Below are 15,670 nucleotides of genomic sequence, written 5' to 3' on the forward strand. Positions count from 1 at the left end.
TATAAATTTTATGACCATGTGAATAAGTTCTTTTTTGAAACAAAAAATGCTTGTTTCTTTAAGGATGCTGAGTTTGGAGGAAATGATAAGGTAAAAAACATTGCTTTTCAAGAAGAGTTTGTTTATCTTCCTATAATCATTGTTGACAATGATCAGATTACTATTTCTGATATTGTTTCAACAAATCCACAACAATGCAGTGTTATATATCTCCCTATCTAAAATTAAGCTTTTGCTTCTGCAGTACAAACTCAATAACCTCAAGAAACACCTCAAGTAACTCAAGAACAAGTGTCATTAAGAAAATCCACTTGAGAAAGGAGAAGAGAAATTACAGATGATTATATTATTTTTCTTCAAGAACATGAGGGTGATACTGGCTTAAGGAAAGATGATCCAATCAACTTTCATCAAACTATATAGAGTTTTAACTCTCAAAAGTGGATAGATGCATTGCATGAGGAGATTAAATCAATAAAGGACAATGACATGTGGGATCTTGTCTCATTACCTAAAGGTGTGAAACCCATTGATTGCAAATGAATATTTAAAACCAAAAGGGATTCGATGGGTAATGTGGAAAGATATAAGGCACATCTTATTGCAAAAGGGTTGACTCAAAGGGTAGGGATTGACTATACAAAGACTTTCTTTCTAGTTTCTACGAAAGACTCTTTCAGAATTATGATGGCACTTGTGACTCATTTTGATTTGGGGTTGTATCAGATAGATATAAAGATTGTATTCCTTAATGATGACATTAATGAGACAATATATATGGTGCAACCAGAATATTTTGTCACAGGTGATGCAAAAAAAATGGTTTGCAAATTAAAGAAATCCATCTATGGACTTAAGAAGGCTTTTCGTCAATGGTATCATAAATTTTATCAAGTTGTCTTCTTATTTGGTTTTGAGATGAATGTGGTTGATGAATGCATATACCATAAGTCCAGTGGGAGTAAATATATTTTTCTGATTTTATATGTCGATGACATATTACTTACTAGTAATGATATAGGCATATTGCACGGAACCAAGAAATTTCTGACAAAGAAATTTGAAATGAAAGATCTTGGTGATACCTCTTTTGTATTAAGGATTCAGATACATCGAGATCATTCTTGAGGTATTTTTGGATTATCACAAAAAGAGCTATATCAAAAAGATTCTAGATAGATTTGGCATGAAGGGTTGTAAATCAGGTGACCACCCTATTGCTGAGGGAGACAAGTTTAGTCTCGCTCAGTGCCCCAAACACCAGTTTTAAGTTAAAGGAATGGAAAAGATTTCATATGCATCTGTTGTGGGGAGTCTTATGTATGCTCAAGTGTGCACATGTTCGGATATAGCATACATTATTGGGATATTAGGCAAAAATTTTAGTAACCCAGGTATGGATCATTAAAAAGTAGCCAAACAAGTTATACAGTACTTGCAAAGAATAAAAGGTTACATGGTCACATACAGGAAGTCGGATCAGTTGAAGATCATTTGGTATTTTAATTTTGACTTTTCTGGATGCCAAGACAGTCACATATCCACCTCAGGTTACCTTTTTCTATTGGCCGAAAGAGCTATTTCTTAGAGGAGTGCCAAGCAGACACTCATTGCCTCTTCCACTATGGCAACAAAGTTCGTAGCCTATTATGAGGCATCCAATAATGGAATATGGTTATGCAATTTTGTCACTAAGTTGTAAATTTTGGATAATATTGAAAGACTGTTAAAGTTGTTTTATAACAATAATTCAGCAGTACTATATTCCAATAATAACAGGAGCTCATCGAAGTCAAAGCATATTGACATCAAGTTCCTTGTTGTTAAAGAAAGAGTGCAGAATGATCAGATATCTATAGAACATATTGGTACAAACTCCATGATTGTGGATCCGCTTACCAAAGGTTTACCACCCAAGATCTTTCATGAGCATATTGCTCGAATAGGTGTTTTATCATTTATTAATATGATGGTTTAGTGTGAGTTTATATTTAGACGTTCTATGATATAATAAAGCTTTTTTTACCACTTCAGTATAAAGTTCAGGTTTCAGTTTGATTATCTACTCATTTATTGTAATGTCACTAAAGATTAAGGCATGACCAGTTGGAAATAGGCTTGTTTGGATCACATTACATGTAATTTTTATGCTTCACATCCATACTTGATCTATGTTGTTTGGTGATGTCAATATACATGATCATTGATGAGTTTAATTACGATATTTGTAATAAAGACCACTTTAGTTCTATGTTGACATGATCAATGGACCAGATTGTTAGAGATGTCATCTAATAAGACAATGTTTTTGAGCTCATAAGGCTATAGTGTGTGATTGTACGGTGACATATATGGCCCAAGTGGGAGATTGTTAGATAAATCATATGGGCCTATATATGTTTAATTACACATTATATGTTGTCTAAGGTTAAGACCCATATAAAGTGATCACATATGATTGGGCCATATGATATCTCATATAGTATGGTTTTATTATGTGTAGAGACCTCATGTGTCAATTTTTAATTTTATGATTGGCTGAATTGAAAATTGACTATAAGGTGGTTACAATTAGGTTATGGTCCCCAAGCCATATATAGTGGTTGTTCTCTTTTGCCTCCCTATCATCAAGAAAGAAAATTATCCCTCTCACATTAGGTTTAAAGAAGAAGGAAATGCCACATATAGAGGTTCTGAAAGATCATACCCATGAAGATCTACCATAGCACCAATGAATTCAGGTATGCTGCCATGTTGCTTCTCCTTGAATTGTTGTCCTCCTAGTTTCTTTAGAAAGAAACTCTCTGACTAGATGTGAAACTCTTCGATTGGCTGCACTCATGACAGCCGCATAGTTGGCTCAAGACATATGTCATCCTTGTACACTGGTCATACGAGCCCCTTTCCGAGATGCAAAGTTTTTGCTAGGGGATGCTCTCTTTGTGACTCATCCTCGAACTGCTATCCAATCTCTCGTCATTCGCTCGCGTACTAATCGAGCTCTCTGATAGTGAGACTGGTGAGTACCTCATCCGTAGGGCTGTGACTGTTACCTGTAAGACTCTGACCTTCTTCCTTGAGTAGTATAGGAGTAGTCATGTCGGTAAGTATCTCTTTCTCCAGCTATGATATAAATCGGTGGGGGTCTTGATGTCAGCTCTTTAACTATCTAGGCCATGCTCGCCATGACTCCAGTAGCCATCGTCATTGCAGTGACAAATTCCTCTTTCCTTATGACAGATGGCTTAGAAGGGTCTTGTGCCCTAGGATCTTCATGATTTTTGTGCTCGCTAGTCATTCTTAATTATAAAACAATTTAATTACTAATGTGTTCTTATCGAGCAGAGACTTATATCATACCCTATGTCATTAAACTTGTTATGAATGATGAACCTTTTTATGTAAACCTGGCTCTGATACAATTTTGTAACACCTCTATCTGGGACATCGGGAGTCCGAATTCGGTTGGTATTACTTCCCAAAGCTAAAGCATACAGAGTTTACACAGAGAAAACATACCTAATTTTTTTTGTCATTTTTTTCTAACAACTTACTTTCTTCATAATGTTCATCATTCATAATAAAATAAAATAACAAATACATGAATGTTCAATGATATAAAAGATAAAAACTACCAAGTGATCTGTTGAAGCAGAAGTTGATCAAGTTTTACCTATGCTAGTATGCTTGAAACCTACAGTTATAATTAAACAAGGAGGTGAGTTTACAACCCAATAAGAAATAATGATAAATAAATAAACACTTAAACTTATAACTATAGTGGGCTCTAAGCCCCTAGTCTGAGTTTAGTTTTCGTCACACCATACAAGTTTGTATATTTTAATTACCTTCCAATACTCTCTTAAACACTTTATCATACCACACTAATCCTAGGTCGGCTATATCAGTTATAGTCATCTATGGGCGTAGCAACCTGCGTAGAACACCCCAATTCTATATGTTGGCTAGACAATGAACCATACACTCTTAGTGGTCCCCGGACCACCAGGCACTGCAGTGAAATACGGTAGCTACCTGAGAGGTCAGGCTCAATCTCAATATCAGTATGGTTTATGCTACATCCTAACCATGGTGGTTCTCAACCATCCATGGTCGTCTAAAGTACCTAAACACTATGTGAGTGTAACTCTAAGTCATAGGCTAAGTTTAACACATAAACCGATATTCTCAAACTCATATTTCACTCATTCTCTCATGAGTGATATCATGAAATGATCACAACAAATTTTATTCTTTAATCTTAGGATGACATTAGGACTCACACTTATCTCATAATAAGCATAGAATGATGTAGGGTCTCCACATCATTAAATCACCGGTGGTCCACTCTCCATGGTGGTTGCACTCTGGCCGCGACCTAGGTAGCCCTTACCACAGGTTGTCACTTTCAGAATTTAAGAGGTTATGCATACTAATCTCAATATATCTATTCATACAACATGAATAAAATAAAATGAGACTCAAGTCTAAACTCAATCTCATCACAATGCTTGTTATTAGCAATTTATCACATAGATATGCTATCACAAATTAATCTTTCTAACATGCATGACATACAACAACTAACATGTGTTCCACAACTAACATGCATATGCAATCATCTCATAATATCATGCATGGTCAATTTATGCATATCATTTTCATACTTAAAAGCTATCATGCTAACCATGTTAATTTATAACAATAACATGCAACGTAAACATGTTTATTCACATCTAAAAAACTTATAATATCCCTTATCTCGAGTGAAAATATTGTACTCTAGTTGCAATTTAGTCTCAAGATGCTCTAACAGTAGGATCTAGTCATTACACAAGCATATTTATATTAATGCACAAAACCTCTTATATTCTAACAAAATTACCAAAATACTCCTCTCGAATTGACTCGTGAGACCTCAATTTTTGTGTCCATAATTTGACCAAAACCAATAGATGAACAGATTTTCCTTTACGATACGAGTCCAACGCACCAAGTTATGCCTAATTTACCTAAATGGATTTTGGATATTCATAAGGGCATTTTGGTCATTTTAAAATTATTTTCATAATTCAAAAGTAACTCACAACCTGATCCAGATCTATTCTGATATGGATTCAAAACTATCTAACTGGATCCAGACCCCTTACTAATCTGGATTCAGCACCGTTTGACTGGATCTATACCTAGTTCTAATCTGGATCAAGAACTGTCTGACTGGACTCATACCCAGTTTTGATCTGGATCTAGAATTGATCAAAACAGATCTAGTTCTCATTTAAAAAAGAACTGATCTGAACCAGATATAGTTCTTTTTTGGATCTATAACAGTCAATCTGGATCCAGACCCATATCTCTCTCGATCCAATTCTATTTGGATCTGTCCAGACTGACTAGATCAGATTGGATCCAGATTCGGTCTAATCCAGATCGAACCAATATGGATCTGAGACCCAGTCAGACCTAACTCGATTTAATTCAAACCTAGACCAGTTTGATTTGACTGAGTCAGTCTGAAATGATTCAGTTTGGACTGGTTCGGTCTGATCCATTTTAACCCAGAACCGGTTCGACCAATCCTCTTTTTTTTTAATAATCATATGGTTCAATCTAGGTGTGACCCAGACCGACTCGATCTAACCAATTTTTTTTTTTTAAATCTGTCTCGGTCTGGGCGCGACCCAGACCGACCCCCTTTTAATAAAGCCCTAGAAGGGCAGACAGAAGGGGGTGCCCTTCCGTCTTCCCCTTCTTCTCAAATACAAAGACGCCGACTGTTGGGGTCGACCCTCTCTGTCTTTCTCTATGGCAGAGGGGTCGACCATCGGCATTGGCCGGCCTCCCCCACTCTCTCTCTCTCTCTCTCTCTCTCTCTCTCTCTCTCTCTCTCTCCACCACAGTCCCATTTTTCTTTCTTTCTTTTTTTTAGCTCGCCCGCAGCCATGGCTGTCGGCCCTCTTTGCCCAGAAAAGAAAGAAGAAAATGAAGAAGAAGAAAAAGAAGGCGAGTCTTACCTTGTCGCTGGCACCGGAAAATCGCTATGCTCCCTGCGATTTTTTCTTCTTCTCTGTCTCTCTACCTCGCTCTGTGCCGCTCTCCCTCTTGCTCGACTGGGAAAAGAGGCACACCGTGAGGATAACCCTCCCCCCCCCCCCGACGATCGTGGGGGGTGAGGTTTACCCTCATCTTCCAGCTCTTTTACAGGAGAGGCGGACCGTCTTTCCCCTTAAACTTTTTTTTTTGAGGTTATCCCCTTCGACGATTTCATCAAAGGGGGTTTACAAAACCTTTGCGAAGGACCCGACGGTATGCAATGGAAACACACACCAAAAGAAGAGATTAGCATCTCATTGTGCTACCGAATCATGTCTGCAAGGTGCTTCCCAATGGTTGGTGATGGCCAAAGGCGTAGCTAGGAAGGGGCAGGACTGGGCTGTAGCCCAGTCCTGCCTCCCGAAACATTTTTTTTTTTTAAAAGCCCAGTCCTAGCCCATCCCTGATTCCATATGAAATAGATTTTTTTCCATTTTTGTAGCCCAGGTCAGTCCTAGCCCAGCCCTGACTGCAGCAAATAGTTTGATTTGTCCATATCAAATAGATTTTTATTAATAATCGTAGCCATTTTTTATTTTATCTCAAAAAAAAAAAAATCGGGGGCGCTGCCCCCGAACTCCCGACTATCACACATTTTTTTTTTGCTACACCCCTGTTTGCCCCCCCCCCCCCCCTCACATGAATCCTAGCTACGCCACTGGTGATGGCAATTTTGAGAGGTGGTTTACCACCTAGAGGGTCCATTTTCGACTGGTTAGTGCTGAGTGATAGGGTAAAAACATGTGACTATATGCAAAAGTGCGGATTTCACATAGCTAACAAATGTTTTTTGTGAGAAAGGAGGAATCAATCTTCCAACTGTTTGGGAAGTGTACCCTGCTCAAAGACATTTTGCAGGGATCAGGGGGCGACGTTACATCTTTTTGGAATGACATTTCCCGCATTAGGGTGTTGGTAACAACCGATCAAATAGTTAGAAGGGGACAAAATGTCTGCATGCATGGAGGTGTTGAATCTTGTTAACTTGGAGAGCGGTTTGGATGGAAATAAATAACAAGGTATTCAAGGGCGTTTCACAGCAAAAAGGGGCCATTACTGCAAAGATCAGATGGGAATTCACAAAGAGAATCAAAAGGAAATGGACTCAATAGGTTGGCTGAGACGTCACATGCTGAATTGTCTGTGAATGTGTGCCTCTGTTTTTTCGTTGTCCATTGTTATTTTTTGTAACAGAAAGTTTCCGTGTCACTGATGCAAATCTGTAACCGTGATTAGCAGTGAGCCTGATTGGAAGTCTATTGCTTTCACGTAAGGAAAGAGGGAGGTGATGGTCTTAAGCAGCCTGCTGTGCAGCCGAATTCAGATGCATGGACTGTCACTCAGTCTATTCTAAGTTGGTTGGGAGATCAAAAATTGCATAAACCTGAATTGAAGATTACTGTTTCTCAACTGATTCAGATTTTTCTAAAGCAGCTGAATTAAAACTGACTGAACTGTGACTTTGTTTCTCTTTTTTCTGTAGCAGCAGGTGATACCTCATCACTTCATGCTACTTCCTACATTTTAATGATATCTTCTTTCTTTCAAAAAAAAAATGGTCAGTTCCTTTTTGAGATATGATTCAAAAGTGAGACCTCAGGAAGCGGTCTACTTTGAAAACCAAAGATATTTTAATGGACCAACAACTCATGCCCCCCCTTGATTAATGGTCGGTCATGTATATATATATATATATATATATATATATATATATATATATATATATATATAGAGAGAGAGAGAGAGAGAGAGAGAGAGAGAGAGAGAGAGACTTTAGTAAGTTGGATTCTCTAGTTACGAGAACCCTTCCTAAATTACCACGTCTTGCTAGATTAGTTTTTTTTTTCATGTTGAAAGATGTCTTTAGAGTTTTGTTATCACTTTATTGTTATCGGCAGATATTGGATCTCGTTAGATTTACTTGATATGTTTTTGGAAAACATATACACTGCAAGCATTCAGAGTTACACGAAATTGCATGCAGTAATTAGATGTCTATTAATGCCCAAGATCTTGGCAAAAACGACAATTAAAGATATATTTACTAACAGATTCACGTGCACTTCGTACACATGAGCAGTATTGCATAAACCTTACACTTAGTTTTCTCACCACGAGGTCTCTCACTGAACCAGGTGAAGACAAATGATACAATAACTTTATATATACTAAAAGCAAAAATTAACTTTACTCTGATCAGTAATTACATCATTAATTACGACAGAAGATAAAAAGCTTACGACAATATTAATGTCGATCTAAAAAAACTACAGTGCAAGTCATACTTTCTCCCCTGGTGCAAGTAATAAAATATTAAAAGAATTGTGGATCTCGAGATCCATATATTAAATTGGTGCAGCCATATCATCAACAATACGCACCCATTTATTTAGTTCTTTGAAGCATCATCTGAGTTGTAATGCTTCTACGTGTAGCAATGTATGTTGGGTAGAGGAAAGACAAGGCATTCGTGGGTTGTCATCATTAGGGTTCTAGTACTCATTGTTCACATGTAAGAGAGGTCCCAGATGACCCATTTGGTCCACCTCATTTTGACGCTTAAAAAAATTGAAATGATTTCATACTTAATGGCGACCAATGGTAGACATGGCTGAGCACCCCTTTTGATACCCCACATGCTCATCTCACAACATGTTTAAATAAAAGATTCTATCTGTTTCCCAATGCAAGCTTTATAAGAAGGTCCAATGAAGTGTTCACCATCATCAATTTGGTACCATCACATTTTGGTGATGGTTTTGCCTTCACTTCCAAAGGAAAAGAAAGAGAAGATGGCAACTTCTGCAAAATCTTTCCACATTCGTTCCACTAGCTTTCCATCAAAATCCCACCCCAACTTGGTGCAAGTGCAAGAGTACCTTCATTTGGTTAAGGCTTGGGAAGCCTCCCCTACAAGGAAGGCACAATTAGCCACTGGACTTGGCCACTTCAAGGACTTGTACAGTTCCATCAATGCTTTTATCCAACTCCCTCTCACCCAACAGGCTCTATGTGGCAAAGAGAGCTTGGTGAGAGAGTTGTTGGATGACTTCCTCAGCTTATTGGATGTTTGTGGGATGGTGAAGGACTCCTTGTTGCAGTTGAGGGAGCAACACCAATCCCTTCGTTCCATGCTTCGTAGAGGTGATGCTGGTCTGGAAGCTGGCATTTGTGCCTACCAGTGCTCCAGGAAGAGAATGAAAAAGGACATGATCAAGTGTCTAAGATTATTGAAAAGTATGGAAAAACATGTATGCTCTTCAAATGACAACCTTGACATGGTTGATGAAGTCTTCAAGAATGCAAGGTCTGCTGCGGTTTCCATCTTCAGCAGCCTTAGCTCGACCGTCTCCGGTCGCATGGCAACACAATCCATCTTTTCAAGATTGAGATTATTGGGTTCCAAGGGCCATGAAAATCAGGAACGTGATCAAGATGACAGAAGTGAAATAGAGAGGGTAGATATGGCTATACTAGCACTTTATAGCCATTCATCCAAGACAGTGAAGAAGGACAATGTTCAAGATGCACAAAGACTGATGGAATCATTGGATCTTACCTTGTGGAAAACTGACGCAGAGTTCGAGGATGTTTTCAGGTGTTTGATCCAAGCCAGGGTCTCCCTCCTGAACATTGTTACAGGGTGTTGAGCTAGACTGATCGTCTGCTCAATTAAACCTTGGCATCTGCATTTTAGAGGATTGCTAAGGAATCCAATTGTGATTTTTGTATATTCACAAGTATATGAAAACTTCACCATATTAATGGCAAATTTAATTTCTTTTACTTATTCTGCTTTATAATGAGTGTATCAGAAGTTACAGGGATGTGTTTGGATCCAAAACTTCAGTAATTTTCTTGAAATTAGTTCGCTTACAGCTTGTTTTCTACCGTCTTGATGTTCTAATTGGTGGATGGAAGACACACAATTAGACTGTTGTATGCTTCCTTCAAAAAATAAACTGCTGTATTCGTGGCTTTCCACATGGAACTTTTCCGTTGAACTGTTCTATGAGATATAATGCTGACAGAATTTAAAAATCGCATATTTTGGTTGCCAAGATTTTCAAACTTTTATTTTGTAGGATTTCTATTAGTATATTTTCACAAAAAAAGACATGAAAAGTGCATTAAAATAATATAGTTGGTACACATTTTCAAAAAAAGGTAATTAAAAATTTGAATTAAAGGCCTTTTCTATCATATTTTGCTAATAAATAAAATATCATGAGATAATTCAATTTTTTATGATAATGAAGATATATTTTCAATATATGGTGATAATATGTCACCATGGCTCATAATATTATCATTTTTGGTAACAACCTAATTAAGGTGTATACAATTAAGAAAAGCCAAAAGAGACCAAAAGAAAAAAAAAGGGATGGACGAAGCCCAATTGACCCAATGAATAAGTAGGCGATAAACTTGGGAAAGAAGGAAACTGGTGTTATGATATTTTTTTTGTCCTGATGACGTTTTAAATTTATTGCCATAGGCCTTTCAAAACAACAATTTTTTGCTGAGTAGAGATCAAAGGAGAGGTTAGGTGCCATGGACACTAGCCAATAACATGACATGAGGCCCGCAAGCCCCACATGAGATGCTGTCATGTGATTACTGTGTCAAATAGCCATGGCACTTAGCAGGGTATCTGGATCCCCTCAATTTTTGCTGGCATTATTGGCTAATCACATGGTAATGAAACCGATGCAAATGATGCAGACGATTCTTTAGGAATATGCCTGATAATGAGGAAGGCAGGTCAGGTCATATTGTCTGCGGGAAAAGTGGTAGATGCCTAACGCCAGCCTGCCACGAGCAAACATGTATTTTTGGGTTGTTTTTCGCAAATCTGATCCTGCAAATGCGTTCTACATGGCTGATTTGTTGGGGAACAATAATTGGATAATGTTTTCTCAATAAAAATATGATTTTTTAAGCCTTTAATATCTATAAAAATATGTCAATTTTTAAACCTTATAAAAACCTACCTGCGTGCTGGAATCAGATGATTCAAGAGTTGATTCTTATAATTAAGATCAAACATGTAGAATACATACCAATAGATTTAAGAAAAACATAGAAAAAAACCTTTTTGGATTCATGTGGAAGACCCAAAATGAATTTCTTTTTTGGTTCATATTGCTGACCCCAATTGTTTTGGGATGAAGGCGTAGTTGTTGTTGTTGTTGTTGATAGAAAAAAACCTTTTTAATCCCGATAGGTCGACTGTAGGCTACAAAGTGGTAGGCAGCTACTACCTGTTCATTATATGCAGCCCCATCATTGGCTATATTTAATCACACTTGATGGGACGTGCAGAAGCGCCATTATCACAGTTCTCATGTGAGTTTTTTCATGCCCCTACAAACTTGACGGAACTTTCAAGATCCATGATTTCTCATTTGATTGTTGGCCTCCGACCAATTTAATAGTTATGCCTAGACAAATAATTTTTTTCTTTATTAAAAAAGGTCTGTTTTAATGATCAGTTCTAATAAAATATTATTCCACAAACTAAGAACATATTTTTACGCAAATAGAGAACAACATCTTATTTCTTATGGAATACAATTACAAAAAATAAGAGACATATATTTATACAAGTTCAAAGGAAAAGCACATAGTCATACACGATTGTTATATCTCCATCAAATCAGTTGGGTTATCACGATATCCCAGCTGGATATCTTATCTCTATATATCTGCATAAGAGGATCACGATAATTCTTATCATGGTCTCAATAATATCAATCTAACATGCTCCCCCTCAAGTTGGAGCATGGGGATTGATGACGCCCAACTTTCTCTTGAGTTGAAAACTGATTTCATCCCAATGGCTTGGTAAACATATCTGCGCATTATAAATTTCTCAAAACAAATTGAGTTTGAATTGAGTCATTTTGAATTTTTTCTCTTATAACATGACAATCGATCTCTATATGTTTAGTGCATTCGTGGAACACCATATTTGCCGCAATATGCAATGCTGCCTGATTGTCACATAACATCAACATAGGTTGGGGATGCTTGATTCCTAAGTCAGTCATTAAATATTTCATTCATGTTAACTCACTACTTGCAAGCGCCATCGATCTGTACTCTGCTTCAACTGACAATCTTGATATCTGCTTTTTTGTTTTCTAAGTTATTGGACTTTTTCCCATCATAGTGCAATAACCCGAGGTAGATTTTAAAGTTTTTGAATATGATGTCCAATCTGAATCACAATAGACAGACAATTGAAGTTTGCTATCAGATGACAAGAATATGCCTTGGCCTGGCGTGGAGAGCCTTTGTGCTTCATAAAGATGTGGCCTCCTTGGTGTATGCATAAATTGGCTTAAAATATTGATACAATAAGCTATGTTAGACCTTGTAATGGTGAGGTATATCAATCGACCCACTAGTCTTCAATAATAAGTCAGATCATTCAATGGTTCTCATTCCTCTGAATTAAGTTTTCTGTGTTGTTTCATGGGAAAATCTGACGGCTTGTCCCCCAAGTACCTGTGATCTCCAATGATATCCAATGTGTATTTATGTTGTGATAAAAAAATGCCCTTACTAAATCTTTCCACTTCGATTCTCAAGAAGTATTTGAGTACGCTTAGATCCTTGATGCAAAAAGCATTATTTAGAATTACCTGCGGAAGAGCAAAGCTTGGTGTCTGCAGTGAAAACTGCAGCAACAATATCCACTGAAAATCAACTGTGGAAGAGCAGAACTTAATATCTGTAGAGTGGAAACTGCAACAACTATATCCACTAAAGATCAACTGCAGAAGAACAAAACTTAACGCCTACAGTGAAAATTGTAGCAACGATATCCACTAAAGATCAACTGCAGAAGAACAAAACTTAACGCCTACAGTGAAAATTGTAGCAACGATATCCACTAGGGTGTTAAAAAAACTGCGTCATTTTACGAGTTTTACTGACCCGATAACCAGCAAATTTACCTACTAAAACTGCGAAAAAACAGAGGAAGAATATAACTTGATCACAGTGATGCAAGAATGCCACCGGCTATGCTGATAAGCAGATTCACGAACATTAAGTGATTCAACTTGTTCATGATTTGAGAAAAATGTTCTGCAGTATTCCTTCTACTGAACTACAATTCCTTTTGTAGAGCAGGGTGATCAGGTTGACCTTTGCTTTGATACCATAATAAAATATGATTCCACAAACTGAGAACACAGTTTAGGCAAATAGAAAATAGCGTCTTATTTCCTCTGGAATACGATTACAAAAAATAAGAGATATATATTTATACAAGTTCAAAGGGAAGACATACAATCATACACAACTCTTGTATCTCCATCAAATCAACTGAGTTATCACGATAAGCTTACCGTGATATCCCAGCTGGATATCTTATCTCTATCTGCATAAGATGATCACGATAATTCATAGCGTGATCTCAATAATATCGATCTAACAAGTTCCCTGTCAGTCCAGGAGGTCGGGAGTGCCTACAACTTAGCTGTCTGTTGCCATGCTAGAAAGTTGCTCATTCATGATCCATAATTGTTTGGTTATTCTGATTTGCACCATCAACCACAAATATTGTAAGCCTTGACTTGCACCCAAATGTGGCACCTTGATGTATGTGTACGCATATAGATGGCCTCTTTATTCAATTTCTTGTGCACTGTATGATACAATAACCGAAATATTACAAAATTTCAGGATAGTTTTCAATTTTCATTTTCAATCATTCAAATGGATACCCTAACTTTCCTATATTTAAAAAAACCTCTTTCCCAAATGGTTAACCAGATTAGTATCCACTGTGTACATGTGACTGAATAATGGTGGAAATTGTATTTTGATATTCAGAACAAATTAAAAATGTATGCTAAGTTGCATATGTGACTTTCAATATATGTGATTTTTTTTGTAATGTTTAATATCCCAAATTTACCTAACATTCGAGGTGAAGTTTGGTGTTGCTATAGGCTGACAACAGTAAGAGGTAGCAACTTAGTTGTGCTAGCATTCTGATGCAACAAAATTTTTTCAAGGAATTTTAAATAGCATTGTTTTTTTAGTTTTGCTTTTACAAGGGGAACCCTTGTGAATCTTAACATATGAAGTTCATATAGAAATTCAATTTTAATGAGTTAGTCAAAATATAAAAAAATAAAGTCTATGTAATCCAATTATATATTTATTAGCGATTCTTGGCATCACAGATGCCGTCAACTGGTCAGGCTGGTTTTGGTTGGCTAGGGCAGCATCTGCTTGCTGGAATTCATTGGCACTAGAATCAGGAGGTTTCTTGCATTGGGTTGGAGCCTTATTCATTATCCTTACCATTTTGAACACTATTCTGACAGCAGCAAAGCTGGAAACTGGCATGGTCCGGCTGTTTGGGCTAGATGATGCCATTCATTCTCAGTTCCAGCCCTTCTGTTCTTGATATTGCTAGCTTCAATGTCTTGAAGAGTCTTTAACACCTCATGCAAGGTTTGCATAAACTGGAGCTGCTGCTTAGACATGGTTTGTTCCTTAATAATTTTGTATGTTGTATTGTGTTATGATTGCTTAAAACTGTGGACTTTGAGTGCTTGTGCTCCTCTTATGAGATTCTTTTTTGGACTGGTGAGTGATGATGCTATGAGATAGCTTTGGCTGTAAAGCTTCATGTGAACATCTGAGTGCTTCCACTTTTTTAGTTGGTCAAAGTGCTTATTATGATGCCTTATTATTCACAACCTTTTCTTGTTAGTTCATGCAATTACTAAATTACCTGGATGTTCGTCTCCACTTGTAAAGTCAGCGTGGGAGGCAGATAACAACACATTCTTTGTTGTTGTTGCAAGGATCTCATTGAAAACCGCAAGATGATCACTGAAACTTGGGCAGCTCTGTTTCTCTCTTGTATCTGCATCTAATAAAGTGGAGCCTAAACATGAGGCAAATGCTTCTTGTTTTATTGTTTGCTTGTACACAAGATAAACTGCTTCAGTTACTCCTTTTTCTTTGTTTGCCCAAGAGATAATATAACATGAAGTTTTAATATTTAAGAAATCTAATGTATGTCAAAAATTTGGGTAATCAAATGCGGGAAGTTTCTACCATTTGATTGATGACCAACTTACTGTTAGCTTTCTGTTGAGTGTTCTGGCAATTTTATTCTGCAGTTTAATACCTCATGCTGCGAATTCATGGTTTACATTTTAGTTTACTTTTGTGAGCATCATGAGTTGCTATAAATGGATTGAGAATTATGTTATGATTATTTGCTCTTTCGGCGAGACCTCTTCCTTGTTTGACTTAAAAACAGTCTTATTGATATGGACCCATGCTTGCGATACATAGCAAATGACAAAAGATGCAGGAAAGTAAATGCTTCTTGATGTCTTCTATATCAATTGCCACTCAAACACCTGTCCTGTCTCTTCTAAAGCCATAATGGGATGTCACTATGCCTATTGAATTCTTCCCCCTGTTACTTCTTCTCTTATAAATATGGTTTCTTTGTATTTTCCTATCTCTTGGAAATCATCTAAGAAAGTACTATATGTAAATAAATCTAGATAAAAATGTCAATTCTTAATATCCT

General features: G+C 37.1%; 1 protein-coding gene across 1 annotated transcript; it reads left to right on the top strand.

Annotated features, from left to right (window-relative positions):
• The first annotated feature begins 8,885 nt into the window (after positions 1–8,885).
• On the top strand, positions 8,886–14,938 carry LOC149817761 (uncharacterized). Its single transcript, XM_089986073.1, has 2 exons — positions 8,886–9,728; positions 14,897–14,938. Exons 1-2 carry the CDS (start codon positions 8,886–8,888, stop codon positions 14,936–14,938), a joined length of 885 nt encoding a protein of 294 aa, XP_089842199.1.
• The last annotated feature ends 732 nt before the right edge of the window (positions 14,939–15,670 follow it).

The sequence above is a fragment of the Nuphar pumila genome, chromosome 13 (genome assembly GCF_984573655.1).
Source record: "Nuphar pumila chromosome 13, dmNupPumi1.hap1.1, whole genome shotgun sequence".
Taxonomy (NCBI): Eukaryota; Viridiplantae; Streptophyta; class Magnoliopsida; order Nymphaeales; family Nymphaeaceae; genus Nuphar; species Nuphar pumila.

Bases quoted from the DNA above. Each gene is read 5' to 3' on its own strand.
- LOC149817761 (XM_089986073.1), top strand. From the start codon at position 8,886: ATGGCAACTTCTGCAAAATCTTTCCACATTCGTTCCACTAGCTTTCCA. The intron at 9,729-14,896 runs GTTACAGGGTGT...CGTGGGAGGCAG, and splicing joins GGGTCTCCCTCCTGAACATT to ATAACAACACATTCTTTGTT.